Source organism: Anneissia japonica, unplaced genomic scaffold (genome assembly GCF_011630105.1).
Source record: "Anneissia japonica isolate Jap-2015-1 unplaced genomic scaffold, ASM1163010v1 scaffold4054_len1135799_cov195, whole genome shotgun sequence".
NCBI classification, from domain to species: Eukaryota; Metazoa; Echinodermata; class Crinoidea; order Comatulida; family Comatulidae; genus Anneissia; species Anneissia japonica.
The window spans coordinates 85,750-111,734 of record NW_022694605.1 but is presented as its reverse complement, the minus strand read 5'-3'; the positions used below and the strand labels follow the sequence as shown (position 1 = coordinate 111,734).

Genomic DNA, 25,985 nt, shown 5'->3' with positions numbered 1-25,985 from the left:
CCCAGGGGCGGATCAAGAATTTCTCAAACAGGATGGGGCACGTCTTTATATTCTATTTTCTCGTATTTCAATATATGGCATTGGTATAATTGTTTAAATGTAAAAATTACTCCGTTCCCACCCTTTAAGTTTCCCATCCCCCCGCCATTAACCCGCCCACCCGGCTTATGCCAAAAACCTACACATGTATGCTAGAATGACAAAATAAGTTTGGCTTGGTAACGATAATGTTTAAATCGAATGCATCTAAGAGTTGTCGTTATTACGAAGTTTTTAAATAATGTTTATACTGTATTGTATACTGCATTTTGTTATTGTTATGGTAAATTCATAGAGATAAAAATATATTGAATAGCGCCATCTATATTAAAGACATTTGTGCTGATGACGACACTGTAGCGAATAGCAGCGTGTAAACTTTGTATTGGAACCGGGTGTGAAGGATGGTAGATTCACACGGCTGTGAAAACATATATATTTGGAACTGGATTTTTGAGAACTTTGTGTGAATAGCGCATAAAATGCACTGAATTCTCATTCACTAAGAAGATAGAAATCTCCAGAGTATATTCCAATAATTATATAAGATAGCCTAGGTTTGCGTTTTACTTCAATCAATAAAGTAGCTAGCCTACAACTCTACTACTAACTAAGGCTTTGTGGGCAGACGTGTTGGGCATCATGAATTTTGAAATTCCGCCTGGCCTTACTGATTTGCTCCAGGATTTTACTGTAGCAGTATTGAAAGAGAAACCAGATGATTTAGTCGAATTTGCTGCCGAATATTTCAATAAACTGAAGGACAGTAAAGGAAGTGTAACTTCGAGTAAACGAGGAGTAGCATTTGAAGATGACGATGCACAATCCGACTCTGATTTCTCTGAACCACCGGCAGGTTAGTTAAAACACACAGACTCAGTTACGTGTCAGTAATGACCAAGATCGAAGCCTATTCCAAGGCCAGCGGTAGGCCTAGCCATTCCTAGGCCTAGCTAGGATAAATTAAGTTAAGCCTAGCCTAGACTGTAGGTTTATCGTCTACAGCCAACTTAGCTTCACAAGTGTACAATTTTGCTTTTTTTTCTTTATGCCTGCTAATATTAATTGAGAGCTTATAAACTCTGTGAGCAAGCAAGAATCTTTTGGAAAATAACCCATCTCCTGCCAATTCATGATGTCTGGATGTTCTAGGCCCCTACAGGTAGGCCTATGCTGCGTTCATTAGAACTTGTGAAGTCGGTGTTTCCCAGTTCACAACTTGTGAAACGCGTTTATCTCATTGGTGAACTTGTAAACACAAGTTGTGAACTCAAGTAGAATTTTCTTCCTTGATTTGCACAAGTAGTGTGGAAAATGGCGGATGTAACACAAACTATGCACAAGCATAGGTATTTATTGCAATTTGTATATAAAGTAATATTATTTCAGATAAAAAAAAGAGTGTTGTTTGTATGTTTCATTTGCAACCCAACATATTTATTGCAATTTGTTTAAGTAATATTATTTCAGATTTAAAAAAAAGTTTTTTTGTATGTTTTATTTCCGAACACATTGCAAAAGTGACAGCAGTCATTTTAGCGTTGGTCAAATGAATGCACTCTTCTTGTGTTCTCGCATATGTTAAAAGTTGTGAAATCAGTTTTCACAAGTTCTAATGAACGCAGCATTATATTGTCAATTTAATTGTCTCCAGGAAGTCAGTGCCGATGGATATTGCCATCCATAGCAAGATATAATTAGATGTGTTAAATCATAGAGAAAGAAAATAATGGTTAGAGGCAGGCTCCGGATGGAGATTTTTTGATGATGTACAATTGATATTTACAATTAAGGGTGTTTAATGAAAAACTCGGGAACGATTGTGATACAAAGTTTTGAATATTTTGAAAAAATGGAAAAGGTTTATAAATGAATAAATATAAGGATTTTGGTGACAGGGAAGTTGTTAGCTAAAATATTCAACCTGTTGATAAGAAATGAACCCAGGGTGTAAATTGAACTATGAGCCCTATATTTTCAAATAGGAATCTGTTATGCGCAGAGAACACCCTTCCATAAAAAATATTGATTTATTTTTTCAGATCTTCCAAAGAGGTATGTAACAGGAAGAAGAAAATCAGGTAAGTTTATATCATACATGCTATTTTATTTTAGTACTGTACTTTATATTTAACAAGACAGTATTTCATCATGGAGCAATTTCATTTTGATGACAAAGTAATACTGTATTATAAGGATTTTTATTTTTTTCTTTGCTTTAAAAAAAACTCATGGGAAGTTGTGTAAGGGGTCGTTCAACATTATAAACACTTTCACAAATGTACAAACAATACGCTGGGGGGAGGGGAGTCGACAAATTTGTATACTCTTACATGCATAAAAATATAGATTCAAAATAACATGTAATATGTAAAATAATGGTAAAATTATAATGTAGAAATGGATATAATATTCATTTTTATCAACCAAGTACGGTACATTGCTTTAGTTGATTTCACAAAAAAAATGGAGAATGGTTTTGCAAAATAAAAGTTTTTTGTACACTTTCAGTGGGGAGGGAGAGGGTGCCTAGAAAGAGTAGTTTGTACACAAGTGAAAATGTTGATAGTTTGTGAATGACCCCTACAAATGAGAATGAGGGCTTTTGCCATGATATTTCTCTTGTGAGATGTAACATAAATAATATATGTACACTGAAACCTGCATAATGTTAGAATGTATTATTTTTATTAGATCTTTGAATAATTTGTGAGCTCATGCAAGACTGTAATCATATGTACTTAATATTTAATAATAGTCATTTACGTAGAGTAGCGCCTTTGTATCATGCTCAAGAATACCTCCTAGGGAGTAGGTAATCATTGAACCAGAAAAGACTACAATTCAGTGTCAAATTATTAATTAGGCATATTTTTTTATCGATTAATAAATAACAAACAAAACCAACTGGCACAATCAAAATGCAGAATCCCTTGGGGGGAATCTCCCCTCTATTGTGAACCCATACCTTCGTTGGTGAATTGAGTAAAGGAACAAGATACACGTTTTCTCTGCCTCAGAGTGACAACCAGGTGCCCCAATACAGTGTCCAAGATAATGACCCTTTGGAGATATTAAACAAGAATTGGACCAAATTGAAAGTATCGGCACAAAGGTTTTCTGTGGGCTGTACTGTAGCATTGTGTTTACTTTACACTAACCTAACAACAGCAAAAAATACAAGGATGCTACCACATGTAATAAGTCCATACAAGAGAAACTTCCGAGAAAACACTAAGCATAAATACAAGGATGCTACCACATGTAATAAGTCCATACAAGAGAAACTTAGAGAAAAAAACTAAGCATCAATATCTTTAAAGCCCTGTCCAGAATCAAATTTTATTTGAAAAAAAACATGTGATATGCCTAAATATGGTCACAATGACATCACATCATGATCATACTACTATCATACTATGCATATCTTGACTAAATTTGGCATAACAGTTTATTGTCAAAGAAAATTTAATAAATCTAGACAGAGATCCCTATGATATGAAATCAGTATTGTCAATGTAGAAGAATTATTGCCCAATTTCAAAAAAGAGTAGCACATAATCACATACATACTGCAATGGAATGTAAAGCAAGATGAGAGCTATAGCTAGAAGGTGAGACAAAACAATGGATGAACTACAATAAGGTTAATAGGCAGGACTACTAAAAGTTGTTTTGAAAAGATAAAGGTGGGAAAAAAAATTGTTTTGTGATTTTAGCAACATGTCTGCCAAAAGCATGCCATAGAGAAAATAATATTAAATTAACAAATAATAAAGTGGGAATGTGTGATGTAAAAATAATAGTAGAGGAAGCCATTAGGCCCTCCCTTAAGATCATATCATGTAAATAATTTGATGTAGTAACCGTTACAGGACTTGGATAAGTGATTTTTATATATTTTTTCAATTAACTGTGAGGAAGAAGTAAAGATTACTATACTGTATTTATTGGGAGATTTTAGGGTGGTGGCTTGCATAATAACAATAAATTATACAGTACACGGCAGAGACCGAAAATAAGAGTGTATTTAATCTAGAATCAGCATTTTTTGTGGGCAGTGGATTTGGTTTGCAAATCAAGGTATAAAAAGTCTCACCTTTGTGGGCGGTGTCTCTTGGACAAATTATTGTATTTTATGAGAAAATAATAATTGAATAGAGAAGTTAAAAAGCCTTGACCTGTAGGCAAGTATATTTTTATGGTTTTCTTTCCTTGCATTTTGGCGGTAGGAGTATTTTAAAACACAGATCTTGTTATTATTGACAAGACTCACTGCAGATGGACATATTGCTGTATCTCATAGCAACAGCCGTACAAGGACTTGCTGTTACTCTTACTTAATGCATGCTTAATGTCACTTGAATCCAATAACTCAAACTGAGATTCATCCATTCATTTGTTAGTCAACTGACAGACTCAGCAAGCCAGGTCTTTTATACCAGATTACATTGCAGTAATACTTCACCGGTAATTACTTTTTCAAGGATTCCTTGGGCAGTATTAATGTTTATGAAAGTTAATCAATTTTAAAGTTGGATAATGGGACTTCGTTTAAAATCAATATGGTTTTTTTAAAGTGATTTCCAGGTATTATTTCGGTTTTAATATTAAATTCAATGTAAATTGACCATACAGTACATTTTTTTGGTTTCTTGCACACATGTATTTTGGCCTTCAGGCCACACAGTGCATGGTAGTTAGTGCTTGACATTTTGGGTGTTGGAATAGAGATTACAAAATATGTCCCCTTTGAAGATGATGATGCTTATTATTTAGTTGTCAAACTCTATCCCTCAAATTAGTAAGCCTTCTTTTAGTTTAAAGAACCTATGATACGTTACCTTCTCTCATTGGGGGGGGGGGGGGGGACAGAATACAAAGACAACTGGACGGCACCCGCCGAAACAGTGGTATTTACAAAGAAATAACTGCAAAGATTGAAGAAAAATTTAGGGGAAAGCTGACGGTGACACAGGTCACCAATAAACTGAAGTATTTGCGCAGGGAGTACAGTACAAGTGCGTGAAGCGTGGTTAGAAACGTAAATATTGCGTGGCATGATGGGATATACTATAACTGTGTGATTTACCAGTTAATTCATTGGTACATACTTTCTAGAACCGCTCGTACACTTGCGTAATTACCTTACCATCTGGATTATCCGTGACAGTGTTGACCACCAAATTCCTGGGTAAAATACCGTGTATGAAATGACCTTGGAGCTGTGTATGGGATAACCTTGGAGCCGGAGGCGACAATAAATCAACCTTAAAACATAGAATGGGTTGATGGGATAGGTGTTCCTTATTTGCATTTGATGACCGTGGAAATTTTACATCCAGAGTAGTTGTTACATGGTATTTGACGTGAGCTAAAATTTGCTCGAAATAGTCGACCACCAACTGAGTGCTCGGCACGATTAACCATTGAATTAAATGGAATACGATTGCCATTTTTCGCTCGAACAGGCCCTATGTTGTTTTCACGTGTAATAATACATCATTTCCTTTCAAATCCAACTGTAAATGTGCATGCATTTCCCTGCTGTACCCTAAATATATCCACCATTCCTAGTTCCTTGCTATGTAGCTCAGTAGAAATTCATCAAATGTAATTTACCAGTTGATTTTTGTTATTGTTATGATGATAAAGCTGTTGCAACATTGAAAAATGTTTGTCAATAAACCTGTTATCAACAATCCTGGCCAATATTGTCAAGTATCTAATTGAAAACTGGTGGTTAATTGAACAATCCAACATATAATTTAAATGTTGGTAGTTAATATTATATTACTTGTACTGTATATGTTAATTTAAAACTATAGCTTATAATTAATAAATATTTTGTAATAGTTTATTTATTTTCTTTTATTATCATATTCAATTTGATTTTATTCATTTTTCAAGTCACAATCAGTATGATGTTGATTACAGTAATACTGAAGCAATAGCCCTGATAAATTAAAAAAAGGTATACACAAATAAGCTAATAGTATGCTTTTACATTTTTAACCTTAAAGAAAATATACATACAAAAATGTAAACACACAATGCATGCAACAAACGCAATCAATTTGCATATGGATACTGTATGCACACCTACCTACAAGAGATACATACTGTACAACCTGCATTGCAAATTTTATAGAAATATTGTGCATTGTTTGAGATCATAATGTATAATTAATTTGTAAACGCATTTCCACATTAATTGACATCATCCTGTGCTGTTTATATTTCAATTTTTGTCATACTGTACTGAATATTAGTGTTTATAATGCATGCTTTATGCAAAAAGGTTAATGAATGACCATATGTTTACCAAACCTTTCACTCACCTACTCTCATTGGTCAATATAATTTCAAAGTACTTGTTAATTGGTCAATATTTACTATAGTAGTTACCATGGCATCACTTTGAATAGAGATATGAGAATTTTAGTACTGTACTGCACACTAGGATATAATATACAGAGAGAAGTGATCAATGAGTGATATTCATGAATAGAAGGCTCAAGTGATAACAGTCATGAATATTCAACAAACAAGGGTGTCATAAATTTCCTATCGGATATGATATCATGACTGATCTTAGCTTTGATTTTGAATTGTATGGTATCTGTCAAAAAAACTGCTGGGAATACATTCTACTACTGTAGCATTCTTGTTTCTCCTGCAGAAGAACTTGGAAGTCTCTCCTTAATACATCTCTCCTTCCCTTTAGCTTCATGAATTTTTCCATATCTCCCCTCCCCTCCCCCAGCTTCATGAGCTTTTCATTTTCAACAAAAATGGGTCAAGCTGAAAAGTTTCTAATGTGGTCCCACACACCACAGACCCTGCCAAGATATCTTGAAAATACATTTGCTCTGAAAGAAATGACTGTGCATGATTAATAATGCCAACACCATGTCAATGAGTTCATAGGTTAAAGTTCACTCTTTCTATTCCATTAATAGTGCAATGCAAATTCTTCTAATATTTTGGAGAGAGATTGGTAAATGACAGCTACACTAGGGTACAGTAAATGTAATTGCCAAATGTTTCTCTAACTCCTTGTTTTTCCCCCTGAAATTTGTAGCTACAGTTACAGTGCAGTGCATTATGTACAGTACAGATCCAACATTATTCAGTCATCTTCAGGAATAAATTTGTGTAGACAACTGACTTACATTTGAAGTTAAATTGTATCCTTAAGGTGAACAGAAGAAGATTAAAATATTTATATTTATTTTTATTTATTTTTTTTTTTTGACTGGATACATTTTCAATACAAAAAGTACTGGTCCCCCAAATGGTCCAGTTATTTTTAACCAGGTTTTAATCTTTATGATTATTTTCCTATTCTAGATATTTTTTTAATAATTTGTGATTGTTATACGTACATTCTCTTCGTGGGACCCTAGTATCAGTATTTTTAATAAATTTAGATAAATAATTAACTCGGCCGTGATGAAGGAAAGCACTAAATTTGCAAAAATTGTCCATTGTACCACAGCTACTAAAAGGTCAATAATGTTAGGTTAAAATTTGTTTACATGGCAAATATATGTAAAAAATTTTATGAGGAAGTAGCAAAGTGAAAAGTATGTAATGTTTGTTGTACCATACTGTAATTCAATCGTTTTGGTCAATACTAAATGAAATGAGGATATGTAGACAGGATATTGCATTGCATGGTACTCAAGTTGAGAATATTGTTGTATTTTTTGTCTGTGTTTAATGAATTCAAATTGGTGTGGAGAAAACTCCATTAGTAATGTATAAAGGTGAAAAGTTTTTTGCACTTTACACTTAATACCCTCTGGTGGTAGCATGTGGTTGATGTACCAACCTAGCTAAGAGGCCAGCTGCCAGTACTCAAATTTTCCCAAGTAAACTATTAAGCAACCAATTTTTTACAGATTTTATACTACTGAGTTGCAACAAGTCAAATACAATATAGTGTATCATACAACATGACACCATTTCAAGGGAGTGGTTTTCTGGATTTCGTCATGAATAGATTTCCTCGGAGGACAACAGTGGTAGCGCTGGAGAAGGCAAGGGGGAATTTCCACTCGCATAATTTTCTTGCCTCCTCAAGTTCCCCTTCCCAGTGTCCTCCCTCCCCCAGTTTTGCTAGAAAAATGAACATTATAAAATTAGCCAATAAAAGTAATTGCTTCCATTGGTCTGTCATTTCAAGGCTATTAGCCACTGAAAAACAATGCATTTAACAAACTTTTTACATTTGTAATAAATATACTGGAGGACAAACAAAAACAAAAGTCATAAAGCATACAAAGGATGGAAGGAAGCAAGTGCAAATTCATTTTGGTAGTGATAAATAGTGTATTTGATGCAACATTAATCCTAAAAGCTGAATTCAGGTTTCTTTTTATAGCATTATATTACTCATTCAAAACATACAATGTTTTTCAAGACTGCAAATTATCAAGGCCTGATTTAACATTACATTGATTTTTAGAATGTAGGAAAAAATGGCCCCTGTCATATGATTGGCATAATTGTTATAAATACAATTTTGACCTATTTAGAATTAGTTTAAAATTGCAAGGCTTCCTCCTATATAAAGGAAGGATGTACATCTAGTGAAGGAGGCTGAGCCTCCAAAATGAGCTGAAACATGCCCTTTGCTTGAACTGAGATATCACTTGGTAGATTTTGTACTATACCTCTTCAATTACAGCAAATTATAGTATAACAGGATTGTAATTATGATATTGTGTTTTGAAGAGGTCATTATTAGTTATCAAAAGTTGCTGGTAGCGTGGATATTACAGTATCTTTCAGATTGGCATCTTTTTTTTTCTATCCATGTTTTTACCCTGGTCTTTATCTAGGTTAATTGTTGTACAAAATCTAAAACATTTGACTGGTTTTTTTTTCTTTTTGTACTATGCAAAATTTTAATTCTCTCAAAGAACAAAAAGCTTCTAAACATTTCAAATTTTAATTGTAAAAGTAGCGTTTTAGAACATTTTATCCAAATTTATGATTTTTTATATAAATTGTAATTATCATGTGGCTAAGGTCATGACAATGTTTTGAGCCCTGTGGGAAGGTTTCACAGTAATGTGAGTGGTATGCTGTTATTGAAATTAATGATAATTCCTGTCAGACAAGACTTTTTTTTAACCTTGTTTAGCGAACCTGCCACCCGCCAATATTTATGATTTCTAAGAAAAATACAATTTCAGAAAAAAATGAAAGAAAATTTTTCTTTATTTTTATTACGCTCGTCGCTGCCTTGAAATCTTCAAAATATCATGTGCAGTAGGCCTTTATATTTCTTCCTAGTTATATAAATTAAAAGTATTTAACCATCCAACCATCCGATTACTACACTGTTTACATTCACCAGTAAATTTTATTTTTATTTTCTTCTCAGTCTGGGTGTTTTTAGCAAAACTAGTTGGTAAATTAGAAAACAATATTTTATTTTTATTTTTTTTCTGCCTTCCTGATGATCTTTAAAAAAATAAATTGTGAAGCAATGTATATAAAGTGCTCGCCTAATGCGTTGTGTCCTTGACCAAGATAAAGGGAATGGGTGGGTGTAAATTAAAGTAAATGATAAATATCTAACTTTAGTAGCTCTCTAAAATCACCATTTACTGTCTTCCCTCCACCTGTTCTTTGACCTGCACAGTTTTAGTTAAAGCTAAAGCTTGGTTCCCACTTGCAGAAAACCTGCTGCAACACAACGTATGCAACACACGTAAGGAAATGCTCTTCCGGCAACTTTGTATCTCCCTCCTTACGTGACGCAACGTAACAAAATGGATGCGGTTCCCACTTGTCAATGATTTTCACGGGAAGCTTTCAAAAGCCGTTGTGAAATTATCATTCATTATAGGGCTACTAATGTATTGTAGGGTCGATGGGACTGGGCTGTGTTCTGAATATTGCTTATCGCAGGCATAGCTGGGTTGTGCCTATTTTTAATGCTTTAAATTTAATTAATTTTTGCTTTTTAGCTGTAATAGGCCTACCCTAAAGAAAAAAATAAATCAACAGCATGTCCGATGTCCCGACAAAACAAGTGGGCGTGGGCTAGGGACGAAAAAATAGTTTGTGTGGTCGGATCTCGAAAGTGTTTCAGGGAGGCGAAGCCCCAAAATATTTGACAATGGGTTTCAAATTGTGGGTTATCTCCCCCCGACGGGGAGGGTGGGGGACTCCCATCCCGCCCACCTTACCTGGCTTTACCCCTGTGTAATATAATAGTTTTTGAAGAATGGTTGGGTAAGATGCATTGCATATTATTATATATTATGTTTACAGTATTATATGTGCCATTTAGAAGAAGAGCACCGTAACTGTGGCTCTATACAAACCAGACTACGCTTGGCTTGGCCAGGCCAGGCTATGACAAGTTATGATAGCATAGCTATGATAATAATAACAGTAATAATAGCAGCATGCGACATTGTTAGCAACCAATAATAATTATTATTTAATTGGCAGTGACTAGGGCGATGGTCTAAGATGACAGAAAACTAATCCAAAAAATGTAAACCCGAAGCACTAACTACAAATCCAACAGTTAGAGCATGCGCAAGTTAGCTTTTTCTTGCGTTGCGGCACTTGCATTGCAAAAAGTTGAATCGGTACAGCTTTACGCAAACAACGCAAAGACGATCCGCAGACAACGCAAAAGTTGAGTAGTGTCTGTGTTGCGTTTCGTAGCCAAGATTGCATCGTTTGTTCCCACTTGGAAGCCGCAGAACCCTCGAGTTGCGTTACTTTATTTATTTATTTATTATTTATTGTGTTTTACTCTTAGATAAAGATATAAACTCCTATTCCCAATGGGATTCACCTACCATAAATACTTTAATTTTACTTTGCATCGATACTTTGCGTCTGCGTCGTTGCGTTGCATCCTAGTTTGAACCAAGCTTAAGATGAAACCAACCTGTCTTTCAGAATTGCTAATCATTTTTGATGGTAACAATATATTCAACAAATATTTATATTTCTATCTATTGTCTGGTAATATATTCCCTGAAATTGATTGTAAACTTAATCAAATGTAACCAATTTTAAATTTAAGCAAATAATATTATTTGGAAAAAATGATTTTTACACCAGCTTGTAACATTTTAACCATTTTATTATTTCTGTTACATTTCTAAACATTCTCTAGAAATCATTTTTAATGATAAAAGATGTATTAATATTCATTTTTTCTTACCAGTGCAAAGTAAAAAAAAAAATTAGAAAAACATAAACATAAAATATTCATCTCATCTTATTATGGTGTATTGTCATATTGATTGTGACTGCTAGCAATGGATTTGTGATAATATGCTATAAAGTATAAAACAAGTACTGATAAAGTGACATTATTATTAATAAACTTATTACTGCATTGTTTGAAGATGCCTATAGTACTCTTTGTATTTTATTGTATTAATGCATACAGTAGATAAGACAATTAATATTATATTATTCTAGTAAAAACTATTAGATTATTTCTTCCTTTTTTTTCGTTAAGTGCATAGAGCTATAAGTTGACCATTATTATTACTGTATTATATAATTTCTTAATATTTCAACAATTTACCTCTACAATTATACCACTGGCACAATTCTGGAGCCCGGTACGAACAAAGGAGTAGCTTTAAAATGCCATAGATAACTAGATGGTTATTTTTTTTATATAAGTGGCCCAGAGTGGAGTTGAATAGCTCAGTGGTTAAAAATACAAATAGCTCAGTGGTTAAGATGCTTTCCTTCTGATCCCAGGATCCTGGGTTCAATTCCTGTCACAGCAGGAATTTTTCTCACGAATAAAAACAAACTCCCTAAGCCTCATAAGCCCCGTTCATATCCAACTATGGCGAGATAATTTTAGTGGATGAGCTAGAAGATCTCGCCATAAGTTTGAGTATGACCGCTCAAGTATGGCGAGATGAAGGCCACAACTCAACTAAGCCCGTCGAGTAAATTTATGTCGACTAACTTCTTAATTCAGCCTAAATCCAGTAAACAATTAAACAGCGGGTGGCCACAGGTCACGAATACATCAATCAAATTGAAGCAAAGTGACCTTCCATGCTTCCATGCCATCATAAACACCATTCAGAATTGACGCAGTCTCACTGATCCGTGTACTGTACTTTAATTTCAACAAGTCTTATTTTGCAAACGATAGCCGAAAAGTCAGTAAAGAAACGCCATCTCTGGACGTATGCGCAGGAATGTGATTTAATAGATATCTGGAGGGAGCCAGAAATCGCTGAAAAAGTTGAAGATAAATTGTACCGTCAGAAGTCTGGTGTCCTGGTCCACGAAAGGATACCAGAGAGAATGCGGGACTTATAGGCCACAATAGCATAACATCGGCAATTGTTGTGACAAAGTTGAAAAATCTAAGAGCAGACCACAAGGCTGTTAGAGACATTTTTATTCGTGGGACGGGCAAGGGGTCGGCCAATGTAATAAGGGATGACCCGAAATCGGCATGCCCACGCTAGGCCTACCACGCGCTAAACGAAATACTTGGGGGAAAACCCAGTGTAAACCCTCCAGCTGGAATCCTCGGCCAGTCTAATCAACCACTGAGACCTAGGCCTAGCTTACGCCTATATTCTCGATCTAGCATATACTAGTCGCGCGCAAATCAACAGTAATTACCACCATGCGATTGTACTTCCTGTCTAATGATGTGTTTTCCGAATTTCTGGTAGTCAAAATATCTCGCTCTAACCTTAACGTCGAACGCGATTAGTGGATTTAATCCAATTAACTTGGCAAGTAGATCAGCTACTTCATCTGGCTATAATCCCATATGAACCTAGCTATTGAGAGCGTTAGTTTATAAAGCATCATTCTCATCCTGTAAGTGGTGAGTGTACTTGCTGTTGTGAGAAAAATAGAAAAAAAAAATATCCTGCTCTGTAATATGCTACACAATGGAACATTCTCACTGCATTACAACTTAGAAAGCATGCTTTCATTAATTAAAAGTTTTGCAGCAGCAGTAATTTGTTTATCTTCGCAGAAAGCAGCTTACAGTAAAAATTTAGGCTAAACTTTACCACGGTAGCAAATGCACAGTTGAAATTCCCACTTTGTTGCACGCATACTTTTGTAACATAAGGGTCTGAATCTCCTTATTATGCATTCACACAATAAAACAAAATGCACAATAAAACAACTACCACACTATGGGGGAAAACTATTATTTTTGTATAGAGTTTGAAACTCGAACATGTGTTTTATAAATGCAACTCGCGTTCCATACAAACCCCTTTTACACCCTATAGTTCGCTAAAGTGCTTTTTAAGATAGGATTGTGTTTTAACGAAAATTCAGAGGTGGAATTCTTCCAGTTCTATAGTCTTTGGTATTATACTATTAGCTCGGCACAGACTATAATATATATTTTAATAATTGAGAAATATTTTGTCATGTGTTGCAAGGTTGTTCACCCCAAATCAGACGATCAGAGGAATCGCTTACAAACAGCAGTAAAACACATTCTCATCTTCAGAGCATTAGATGAGGTAAGTGTTAGCAATCTCAGTATGGAATACTTTGTCAAAGCTTGAATCAAGAATCAAGTTACCTTAAGTCGATCAATCATGTGAACAATGAGATGAATGTGGCTTCTGGTATATGTTATTTTTCAAGTTTTTAAATTTAGAAATCCAACAAGGATGAGGAAGTGACTATGAGATGCAAATACTAATAAGAGTAGGTTGCTTGCTGGTTGACTTGAGTAATGTATTCTATATGAAGAGGATCACACCATTAGAATTAACACTGGATTACCTCATGCGAAGGATGCAGCGAAATCTTGTTAAGATGGCTTAAACAAGCACTTAACACCTGTCTCTTATACACATCTAGATGTGTATAAGAGACAGACTGTATATAGCCCAGTCCGCGCTATTAAAGTTTTCTTTGACAAATATGTGACATGCCCATATATGGGCATGATGATGTCATGTAACGCCCAGGTATTTGTCACATAAAACCTTAGAAGTGTGTGGACAAAGCTAAACTTACATTCTTACCAATAATGATAAATAGTCAGAAGAAATTCTACATTATACTTCTGTCCACATGGGCACATTTTAATATGAATGTAATTTTTTTCATCAAATAGCTTAACAGCTTTATTTTGTTTCAAAGTATAGTTATTTTTTTTATTATCATTTATTGTGGCATTAGTATACCAATTTATATCAAATTTATATTTAAAAAATATAAATTAAAAAAAATAAAACATGGAATGTGTTCTGATGTCCTGGAGCTAGTAAATCTATGACTACAGGCACAGTTGTAAGTTAACTGCCTCATAAATTGCAGTACAATCAATTTTTTTTTATGACTACATTGAATTGATTTTGTCTTTATTTCTATGAATTTGGCACCAAAGCCACCAATGAAATGTCTATGCAAGCTTTACTGTAGCTCTGTAAATTGGCTGTAGATAAGGTTGTAAACTAGACTGCATCAAATTCTAGGTTCTATTTCTCTGAACTTGGCACTGCTGCGACAAATTGTCTTGGCTAGCTTAGCGGCCTAGAAAGTGAATAGAAACAGTGTCTGTCTAAAATACTACTTCATTTTAAGACTGTCTGAGTTTATCGCTGATGCGAAAAATTGCTAGGCTCTTAGCTGCGTAAAAAGTGACTACAGATCCAATTGCCTAAAATACTTTAATCATTTTACTTCATCAATTAAATATTTTTCATAGCAATTTGTGATCATTATCATTTAAACTGTCTGCAGTTTTTTTTATGGTAGTAGCATGATTTGTTTTTTCTTTTTTGAGAAATATTTATTATTCAAATTCAAATATTCAGCATTATCAAAGAGTATAGAATTGCAAGGGTCTGAATCTCCTTATTATGCATTCACACAATAAAACAAAATGCACAATAAAACAACTACCACACTATGGGGGAAAACTATTATTTTTGTATAGAGTTTGAAACTCGAACATGTGTTTTATAAATGCAACTCGCGTTCCATACAAACCCCTTTTACACCCTATAGTTCGCTAAAGTGCTTTTTAAGATAGGATTGTGTTTTAACGAAAATTCAGAGGTGGAATTCTTCCAGTTCTATAGTCTTTGGTATTATACTATTAGCTCGGCACAGACTATAATATATATTTTAATAATTGAGAAATATTTTGTCATGTGTTGCAAGGTTGTTCACCCCAAATCAGACGATCAGAGGAATCGCTTACAAACAGCAGTAAAACACATTCTCATCTTCAGAGCATTAGATGAGGTAAGTGTTAGCAATCTCAGTATGGAATACTTTGTCAAAGCTTGAATCAAGAATCAAGTTACCTTAAGTCGATCAATCATGTGAACAATGAGATGAATGTGGCTTCTGGTATATGTTATTTTTCAAGTTTTTAAATTTAGAAATCCAACAAGGATGAGGAAGTGACTATGAGATGCAAATACTAATAAGAGTAGGTTGCTTGCTGGTTGACTTGAGTAATGTATTCTATATGAAGAGGATCACACCATTAGAATTAACACTGGATTACCTCATGCGAAGGATGCAGCGAAATCTTGTTAAGATGGCTTAAACAAGCACTTAACACAATCTGCATTTAAAAAAATTAATACGATAATACATGGTTTAGATCAGTTCACGTTGAAACAACTTCAAGGTGCTTATCAGCAACATATTATTATGATTGGCTCATTAGCATTTGATAATAAGTTTTCATTATTTGAACTTAAATTTTCTGTACTTTACAGTATTTTTTTTTTGCTTTTCTTCCCTCTATTGTCAATAAAATACTTAGATTTTCCTTCATGTATATACAGATACTTAAGACCTACAGTAACTGAACTTCATCATTGTATAGTGGTTTTTCAGTTGAATGGTATTCTGAATAATAATGGTTTATGAGAGCTGTTGATGGATTCTATGATTCCAGTGTCTCTATTTTAAAAGCTTCTAAATCCCATGAAGGTCATAAACTTTTAGATAATGCTGTATGACTTTAATAAAATCTTCTGTTAATCACAGTAATATAATAATTTCTTCATTTTTTAAAATTCATTGAGGGTACGTTCAAACACGACGTTAGGTGGGATAGTTTAGGCTAGGCGTAGGCTTATCCACCCCATAATATTGCAATGAGTTCAGACATGCTCGGTCAACTAACACTTACTGTAAAAAGCAGGAATTATCCTCCCCTGATGATAGGAAAACTTGGATTTTTAAGCTGACACAAACAAAACATATACCCTTGCACATATGAGCCAGCAATGTTACGGTAGCGTGACTAATGTCGGCTTGGTTGCGTAGTAGGTGGCGTAAACTAATCCATGACAGGTTCAGTCACTGAAATCTGTACGTTACACGAGCATTGCGCCGTGTGTCTGAATATGTCCTTTGCAACAATTTTTCTGGGCCTTGTAGAAAACTTTGTATTTAATTGCTGTAAAGAAGAAGAAAAGGATAATTATATAAAATTATATTAATTTACTAATTATTACTTTTTATTATTAAGATTCTTTGGACCACAATAGAAATAATGTTTGCCAGTTTGGTATTTTATTATATTTTTATCCTTGAATATTATTTTTGTATTCAGAATAAAGAAATAAAAAAAAAAAAAAAAAAAATATTGTGGCTCTTAAAAATGTCTGGGTCACAAATTCGACAACTTAATCCTAAACTATAGCCAGAAAGGTATAAATTGGGGGGGGGGGGGGGGGGGTGTTAATTTGAGTGAAATTGTGTAGAGTTGCGGGTATTGTTACACTGTGTTTAGCCATGAATCACTAGTTATAAACAGTTAAAGTTTTAAAATTTCCTTCAGATAGTTAAGACAGAAATCATTCATTGAATTTTATAATTTAAAAACAGTATTTTATTTATATTTTGTAATTTTAATTGTTTGATTCTGTTTCTTCATAGCAACAAATGCAAGATGTATTGGATGCCATGTTTGAACGAAAAGTGAGTATAAAGACTTGCGTTTCATGTATGCTTAAATATTTGTATACGATTGCCAACAAAAATTGTGATATTTTGGTATAAAAAGTTGCCATTGTATTCGATAAAATAATTATTGTAATTTTTGTCATTTTGCTGTTTTAAAAATTAAATTTAAGAAATAGTTTTATTTTTACATTTTAGATACTGGTAAACATTTCTAGCAAATGTTGGATAGTAGATGCAGCCAAACTATTGCATATTTAAGAATGATTTCCGGTATTTACAATTGGAAGATACCATGTTAAAATAGGGGTTTTTTCATTTACAAAAATTAATTATTGGCAACATTTCATCAAGCATAAAACTGAAATTGCATTTACAAACAAATTGTGCATTATAGAATATTACTATATAAAATATGGTTTGTAAAATGTATACTGTACTTAAATGAGTGTCAGTTATGGTATGTAATTTGGGTAGATATTGTTAATAGATCATGTTGATTCTGTTTTGGAGACACTAATAACTGCTCTGTATACATTCAATAGACCCACAATGAAATTCTCCTGTATTGATTATTCTTCTGTTGTCCCGTTTTCATCATCAATTAATTTCCTGTAAGTTGTGTTGAAATGAAAAGCAAATGCAGTACTGAACAGAGGGATAATGAAAGTTTGTTGATGATGATGAAGATGATGGTTGAACTGAAAGTAATGCCGTAGTGCATATGTTCAAGATGCTTAATTTGCTAACATAAGATTATAATCCATGATATTCAACAAGGACTTGGGAGGGTACACTCTCCTATCTGCTTGGGGCCAGGACTTGGTATTACCATTTTAGCTGGTAGGTTCATTAATTACTTTTCTTGTTCATGATTGAGTGTGTAGGATATAGTCAAAGGTGTGCCTGTACTTAAAAAAAAAATCATTAACAAACAGATAATTATATGAATTAAGACACTCATGGAGATAATACATATTTTTAAGTAATTTAAAATATTGAATATCTATAAATTGCATGTGAAAGTAATTTTTGAATATTTTTTTTAGACTTCACCTGGTGACCACGTAATAGACCAAGGCGATGATGGCGACAACTTCTATGTTATAGATGAGTAAGTATCATTCCAATCACCTGTAATTTGACTGCTTTTCTTTTGTGTGTGATATAACAACAACCTTCGAAGTCAGAAGACTTATTTTCTGTGAGATCCTTAGAGGCTGGAGTGGTTGAGACACTGATAATCCCCACCTTTTTGAAGCACAAGCCAGACTTGGTTTCAGCAATTGAGACCTTAAGAAAGAAATTAAAACTAGCGCCGATGATAGGGCTCCTGTTTGCATATTCCTGCTGTACCACTTAAGTTGATCGGAAATGTTGAGACATGATCATCTCAATTGAGAATGCATATTAAATTGTAAAGTGAGAGCATGATAGTTTGTATGTTCTTAAACACAGTATATGTAGCTCATGTTTGCCCCTGGAGAATGCTGTCATAAATAATCTATATCTCGGTAATTCTCAATTAGCATGTAATTACTAATGATCTGTTTTGAACTTACTGGGTAATTACTGTAATGGTATCAGTTGTAGAATAAAATTTGAAGTAGACATGGACAATTAAAAGATATTAGTAAGTTAAATAATTCAATGAAAAATAAACAAAACAAATGTATGATATAAAATAGTTTAATATAATAAAATTAGTTGGCCTATAGAAAATCCAATATTGATAACTAACAAAAACAAATTATGGAGTAATCTTTATGAAACTGTACTTAGTATGCAAGAAATACATTTTGAAGATAACATAAGTGATTGACTATGTTGTTTTAAAGAATATTTGTCATTATATTATTAATTGGTAAAAGTATAAAACACCTGAACACACTTGCTACAAGATGTGATATGAGATGTAAGATTACTGAAAAAAACAAAACCAGATACCCTGGAGGTGTTTTTCTCAAAGCTGCCTCATCGGTAATCTGTAGTTATTGTATTGTATTTAAAAAATAAATTGCCCTCTCCGCTCTTTAGCTTTAGTGGTAAGTGCTATGCAAGCTTGATCATTAATGATGATAATGATATCTTCTTACTTATATGTTAACATGTATCTCTTGAAATTTCTGTTCAAAATAGATATTGGGTTGCAAATCAATTATTACCTAGATCATTTAGAATTGCACTTTAGTTTACTATATAACTTAAGTTAATAAACATAATTTGTGTATAACAAATGCAGCATATTGAGAACTGATTAGGTCTGTTGTGTCACTTGTAGTTTTGAATACATTATTACCTACGTAAAACACCTACTGTGCTAAGACAACGCTTTGAAAAACTTGATTGCGTTGTTAAAAATATTGTTGTAAAATGTTCTTACAGGGGTCAATTTGACATATTTGTGAATGACAACAAAGTTGGAAGTTATGATAATAAAGGCAGTTTTGGTGAGCTAGCCTTGATGTACAACACACCTAGGGCAGCAACCATTGTGGCTACATCAGATGGAACGATATGGGCATTAGTAAGTGGAACACAATCACTTAATACTTCCGCCATGCTGCAAGAAATGCCAGTGAAGAAAACAACAATTATTGTGTACACATACTTATGTGGGAAAGGAAATTGCAATGTATAAAGGCTACCAGATAGTTGTCAAAAATCACCTGTAACTTGCAAATTGATTCAGAGATGTGAAGAAAGTATGACACAATAGTATACATGTAACATTGTTTTCATTTCAGTGTTCAACTGTATAATAATCTGCTAATTATTACTAAAATAAGATTAGGATTTAAAAAAAGAATCAGACCTTGCCATGTTGTAACATGCAGTTAAAGTGTATGTATAGTTATTAGAACTGCTGCATATAATAGCAACATATGATTATATGACCAAGTTCTTACTGAAGCTTATTATCATTTTGCATTAAATTACGTAAACTCAAAAATTCATTTGAACAATGGCTCACTTTAAAGTCTCATAAAATGTTTTTAAGTGATATATTTTGGATATAAATAATAACTCTTAATTTTTAAAATTATTTTTATCATCATCATTTTGAGTCACTGTGTAGAATGTTTTTGAGTATGTAATAAGAAAACCAACCATATATTAAGTATGCTGCATTAGCGGTTTTCATACCTTGGTTATGTTACCAAGTAAAGCTGTTTTATGGCCAAGTTTGGATTCATGCATTAGCAATAAAGCAACAAGAATGATGGCTCGTTAGCAAGCGTAATGATGAGAAGATTCAATCCATACAATCCAGTTCTAGTATTAATTATCTTTAATTTCTTATCTTATATATCATTCCTCGTCTAACTGCAACTTGATATAGTTACTCTACACTAAATAAATTGGAAAACGTTCAGTATTTTAAAAATAACCAATTCTAAAGCTTACACTAATATAAATATTTTTAAATGAAATTTAGATGATATTAACCTAGTTACAAAATTTGTAAAATGAAGGCAATGGATTGCATTGAGACTAATCTTATCATTAATAATAATAATAATAATAATAAGAATAAAATTTATAAAGCGCTGGTATTCGTTTAGGGAAAGACACCATTGGCGCCCCTCCACAAAAAGTCAAAATAGGACAACTAAGTAAGAAATAATGATAAGAACCAGAAAAAACAGTTATTTTACATGAGGCACACTTGCGTGAGTGTCACTCTCTCTATGTAGTCATGTAAGCACAGATGCTCTACACAAGGCTTAATATCTATATAATTTTAAAATTTTTTTTTACAGGATAGAACTTCATTCAGAAGAATTGTGCTGAAAAATGCTGCTAAGAAGCGCAAAATGTATGAAGCATTACTGGAAAATGTCCCAATGCTTAAATCTCTTGAAGTATGTTTCCTTTGCTTTTTATTTTTTGAGCTTTTCTATTTAATTCATTATTCAACTGCATCATTTATTCTAAAAGTGGCCTAAAGAAGGCAGTGGTGGATCCAGGAATTTGAAATAGAGGGGGTCCAGGGAGGGACTTTCACAGATGGAGGGTCTATACTACCTCAGCAGCATGTTACCAATAATTATGGCCTAACCTATGTGTCACAATTAGGATGCTCTGGGTGGCCCAATCAGGGACCTATCAGAGTTAACCAATCACTATCAGTATTGACCAACCACGTTGTCCAAACATATAATAATATGAATGGACCATATGTAAACTTAAACTTCATGTTGATCTTTGGTTATGATGGCAAAGTTGTGAATACAAGATCATGTGCAACAATATTATGTGCAATAAAATATGAAATTTAAGTTTAAAAGCAAATCATGCACAAACGTACAGTCGTCATTAACAACAAGTATGGTGAGTATTGTATGCATCGTGAAATAATACCATCGACGTGTGTCAAACACTGCAGAATTGTTCGTACCTTCCCAGGGGTACAACATTATCATTGCTGCATATTTCTCCATGACATAATGTTGCAATTCCAACTGCTTGACGGAATGTGCCTTCCCATGAGTTCACTCCATAACTTTAGATTGGAGATCAAATGCTTGATGGACCTTCATTCTTCCAAGTGCTTTAAGTATTCATACAGACATATGGTGGGTAAAACATTGAAGTCATGACCTGCCCCTTCGGTAGTGCATACATAGTCGATAAACAGCTTTGTAAACCTAATTGTCTGTGCTTTGGAGTACACTTTACCTTAAGTGCCAAGATGCAGAAATTGGCCTTGATTACATAATATCTCGTATTCTAAAACACTATTAATAATTGTTGTTAAAGAATCTAAAGGTCCCTGCTACTACTTTTGTGAATGTACTAAACTGTTGCTACAGGCTACTGGACATAATGGTGATTAATGTTGTTTACGTTTATGTTATACAGAGTTATGAGAGGATGAATCTAGCTGATGCTCTCGTTACAAAACAGTACTCAGATGGAGACTGTATTATTAAGCAGGTAAGACTAAATGAATTAATGAATAAGTATGCATGAATGACTATGAACAAGTGAATGTATGAAAACATGAATAAACAAATGTTCTTATGTCCATATCAATGAATGAAAGAATGAATGAAGGGGATGGATGGTTGGATGGATCGGATTAAATGGAATGGATGCTGTAGATGGGATCAAATGGTTGTGTAGATGGATGAATGGATTGATGATGAATGAATGATGTTAAATGAAGTATATCAGTATCTGGTAATGAATGATTGGGGAGTCGAATGGCTGAGCGGTTTAGGCAAGGGCGCTGCAACCTACAGCCATATTATTGGCGCTGATCCGAATGGCACGCTGGCCTATGGATCCGGAGGTGAAACAAATCTCCTCAGATAAGGACTATAAAACGCAGACCCAGTGCACACAATTGGCTCATGTGCACTATAAGAACCCAGTACATCTTTTGAAGCGAGTAGGGGTTACCCTGGTGTACAGGTCCATATAGCCCTTGTTGTAGACAGATGAGCGTAGATGGTACCGGCCAGCTCAGACACGAAATGACCCTTAGGGAAGAAGAAAGTCACTGTATGAGCTACTATAATCCATGCTTTGTGCGCTCTGACCTTCATGTAATAGCGCTATATAAATGATGTTATGTATGTAATGATGATAAAAATATCCAACTGGTTATAAATGATGGTAAAATTATTCAACTGGTAATGAATGATGGTAAAAATATCCAACTGGTTATGAATGATGGTAAAAATATCCTGGTTTCAAACCAGCATATGATCAATTAATAGTTAAATTACTAAGCATATTTGCTAAAAATTAAAACACCCACTAAATTGTATGCATAAAGTATACATTATAATATGCAACTAACAATTTTTTTTGTACAAATTAAACTTTTACTAAGTACAGACCAGTAACAGGAGCACTGTCAAAATTTAAGAAAAATCATTTATATAGTTAGAACAGGGGAGTGGGAATAAATTAATAAATTCTTCTTAACCTATATTAAGTCTTTTATACCTTTAATGAAATCATTAACTTATTTTCGTTCATAATTGCCAGTAATATGATTATCAGTAATTAATTGTTGAACTTTAATTCAGTCATTGCATTCTTTTATTCTAGCTTATTATCATTGTCTTTAATAGATGTTATAGCTGATTTTAGTGTTGTCAAATTATTTAGTGCTATACACTAATTCTTTTTTTATATGAAAACACTCACACTTGCTTAGATAATCATATTGTGTGATTAGTTTGAAAATTAGTTTTAAAAAAGCCAGGCAATTTTGTTGTGTTGTTGTTAGTCTTTAACATTTGTTTTTTTAGTTTGTTTTGGTAGATTAAAATACTTATTAATTGGTTGCTAATTATCAATGACTTGTTTTCATTAGGATGATCCTACACAAGAACAAGAGATAGCAGTATATCAGAAGGGACAGTATTTTGGAGGTTGGTAATCCTTATTGTTTTCAGTGTTCTTTAGTAATACGGCACGAGACTGGAACCCTCTTTTTTGATCCATCATTTTCATTACTGATTCTGCAGCTTTCTGCCAACAAATTTTGACTAGGCTCCCCTCTTGCCTCAAATCACACATTGATTGATACTCCAGTTGGAGTTATAAGATGAAGATACAGGTGATTATGAGGCATGAATACTTCATTGAGAAAGGCACTTTATCTTTATTGCTTCTCTCCCCCTAGGAGTTAAGTGGGTGCAAGGTAGGATAGTGAAATAACTTTGGAAAATCCTTGCAACACGACAGAAATATTCCACAGGGATTGGAGAACGTTGGATATTGTGTATGACTCCAGTACATCTGAAGCCCTTTGACGCTCCTTGCATTACGCCCACATCCATTCATTTTTGTTAGCATAAGCACATAGCTCTTGTGTGCAGTTGATTTGTGAATGATTGTGAATATCTGTTGGATGCTTAATAGTTTTTGCCATAAATGAAAATAATCCTATTATGTGTATATATGTGAACGTGATAGTATGCTCATATTTGATTTGAAATGTTGGCTCATGGGCATTGTCATTGATGTCAATTGCATTCCTTTTTCACACCATTATACAAAAAAATGTATGCAGGCTCGTGTAAACTGTAATACGCATGTGTAAACATGATACCTTATGCTGGCTATATGCTTACAATCATTAAAAATTGTTGAGCTTGGCAACGGATAAACACTGATCCATGACGCCATGGGGTGCAGTTGGTGTGTCTGATCGGGATTACTCGCAATTAGGTTGAATTGTGGATTTAAATTTCTGTAGGGTTGGGAAAGAAGTTAGAGATTTGGATAATTATTCATGACTCATGCTTAAGTTAAACATAGTTGTGTGATGAAAAAAATAAAAACAGTGGCATTGCCAATGAGTCAACAATTTTTACAGCAGTATTGTTTGTGTTGATTAAAGAGGAAAATTTATTCTTGCTGTGTGTCTTTTCAACGACAACTAACAAATTCCCTACTGTATAGGTAATGTTTGAATGAGCGCCATGTTCATGTTTGCATATTATCATACTATAGCTTTAAGCAGAGAGATTTCACTTGTCGCACGTGTAAAAATATCATTACGATTGTGCTAGGTGAATTTACTCATTACTAATATTTGTTGAATTTGTAATTTATTCATTTCACAGAATTAGCTTTGGTGACTAATAAACCTCGGGCAGCATCAATCTATGCAGTGGGAACTGTTAAATGTGCATGTAAGTTAAATTATAAAATGTTAATGTACCTTGTGTTGAATCCAAGGCAACTTCACATTATAAAAAAAACATCAGTAAAATAATTTAACTCTATTAAGAATATTCAAAATAAAAAACATCAATAATGTGATTGAAAAAAAAAAGATTTTAAAAAATAAAACAAAAAGTATGATAAACACAACAATTTAGAATTCAGTTACATAAAAACATTAGGAACAAAATTTGAAACTATCATGAATATGAAGTATAGAAAACTTCAAAAATACCATTAAAATTTTAAAAATATTGTAATGGTATTTAAAATATATTCGATCAATTTGAAAGATATTAGTAATAAATGTTAAACTATCAAAGATGTACAGTAAATCAAAAAATAAAAATACGATAAAAAAACATAAATAATAGCAAAATTCATAATTATCAAAAATATTAAAAACGAGGCATAGGTCACAACAATTTAGTTTTTTTGATATTTTAAACTAGGGTCTTTATTATGTATTTATTTGTTACGTGAGGACATTGTTTTTATGCTAATATTTAAAAGGGAACTAGCAAAATGATTTTTTTTTTTCATTAATAATAGAATCAACCTTAAAATAATTTTTTTTTTGGCAATTTTTTATGAAGTTATAGGCCATTATATACGATTTCACCGTGACGTCACTGGGCCGAAAAAAATAACAATAAGTCCTATGCATAATCAGTACATCATCGGCCTGTAAGAAGCTTGCAATGGCCGGAGCCAAGGGGTTTTTTTATTCAAAGCAGATAGGCATGAAGTTAACGTTGAAATCGAAGAAGCACATAGTCGATGAGGAGCGAACGAACGATCGAAGAATGCCTGTGTTGTAGGGAACAGATGTTTGGAAGAATGCGGGAATGGAATGGAAGAAATCTCATCTTCTTTTGTATTTCGAGCGGCACAATACTAAAATTTTAGAAATTATCTTGGTAATCATGTGCTTCTTCGATTTCCATGTCAGATCTGACATGAGCAAACCCACTTGCCTGACACCCGGGGCAAGTGTTTCTAGGGTCGGACAAGAATTAGGGATCGCTTATCCGTGGACAAGCGATTTTAGAATAAGCTACTTTAGAATAAGCTACTTTACCATGTACATGCGTAATGCTTTTACAACACTGATTGCATATAGTTATACTAATAATTCCAATTCTTTACAACACGCAGCATATTTTATTACAAATTGTCGGCGGACAAAGAGATATCAAACAGTAAACCAACTACGGTTTGGCCTAGCCACACATTGCTTTGTCAACAAAAGTGTTACAGCCATGGTTACAGCATGCACACAAAGATCGTACGCGACGGATACCCTACGC

At 33.6% G+C, this 25,985-nt stretch overlaps 2 protein-coding genes across 2 annotated transcripts; both read left to right on the top strand.

The window, feature by feature from the left end:
• The first annotated feature begins 383 nt into the window (after nt 1-383).
• LOC117101124 (cAMP-dependent protein kinase type II regulatory subunit-like) lies at nt 384-2,173 on the top strand. Its single transcript, XM_033241013.1, has 2 exons — nt 384-895; nt 2,082-2,173. The coding sequence occupies exons 1-2, from the start codon at nt 682-684 to the stop codon at nt 2,171-2,173; spliced, it is 306 nt and encodes a 101-aa protein (XP_033096904.1). The 5' UTR covers nt 384-681.
• An 11,278-nt stretch (nt 2,174-13,451) lies between these two features.
• On the top strand, nt 13,452-24,644 carry LOC117101092 (cAMP-dependent protein kinase type II regulatory subunit-like; the record flags this gene model as incomplete). Its single annotated transcript, XM_033240965.1, is given in 8 exon segments — nt 13,452-13,562; nt 16,960-17,001; nt 18,033-18,097; nt 19,369-19,510; nt 20,748-20,849; nt 21,850-21,950; nt 23,266-23,375; nt 24,576-24,644. Coding segments are annotated over 8 exon segments (727 nt in total), but the record flags the coding sequence as incomplete, so codon positions are not given.
• Between the last annotated feature and the right edge of the window lie 1,341 nt (nt 24,645-25,985).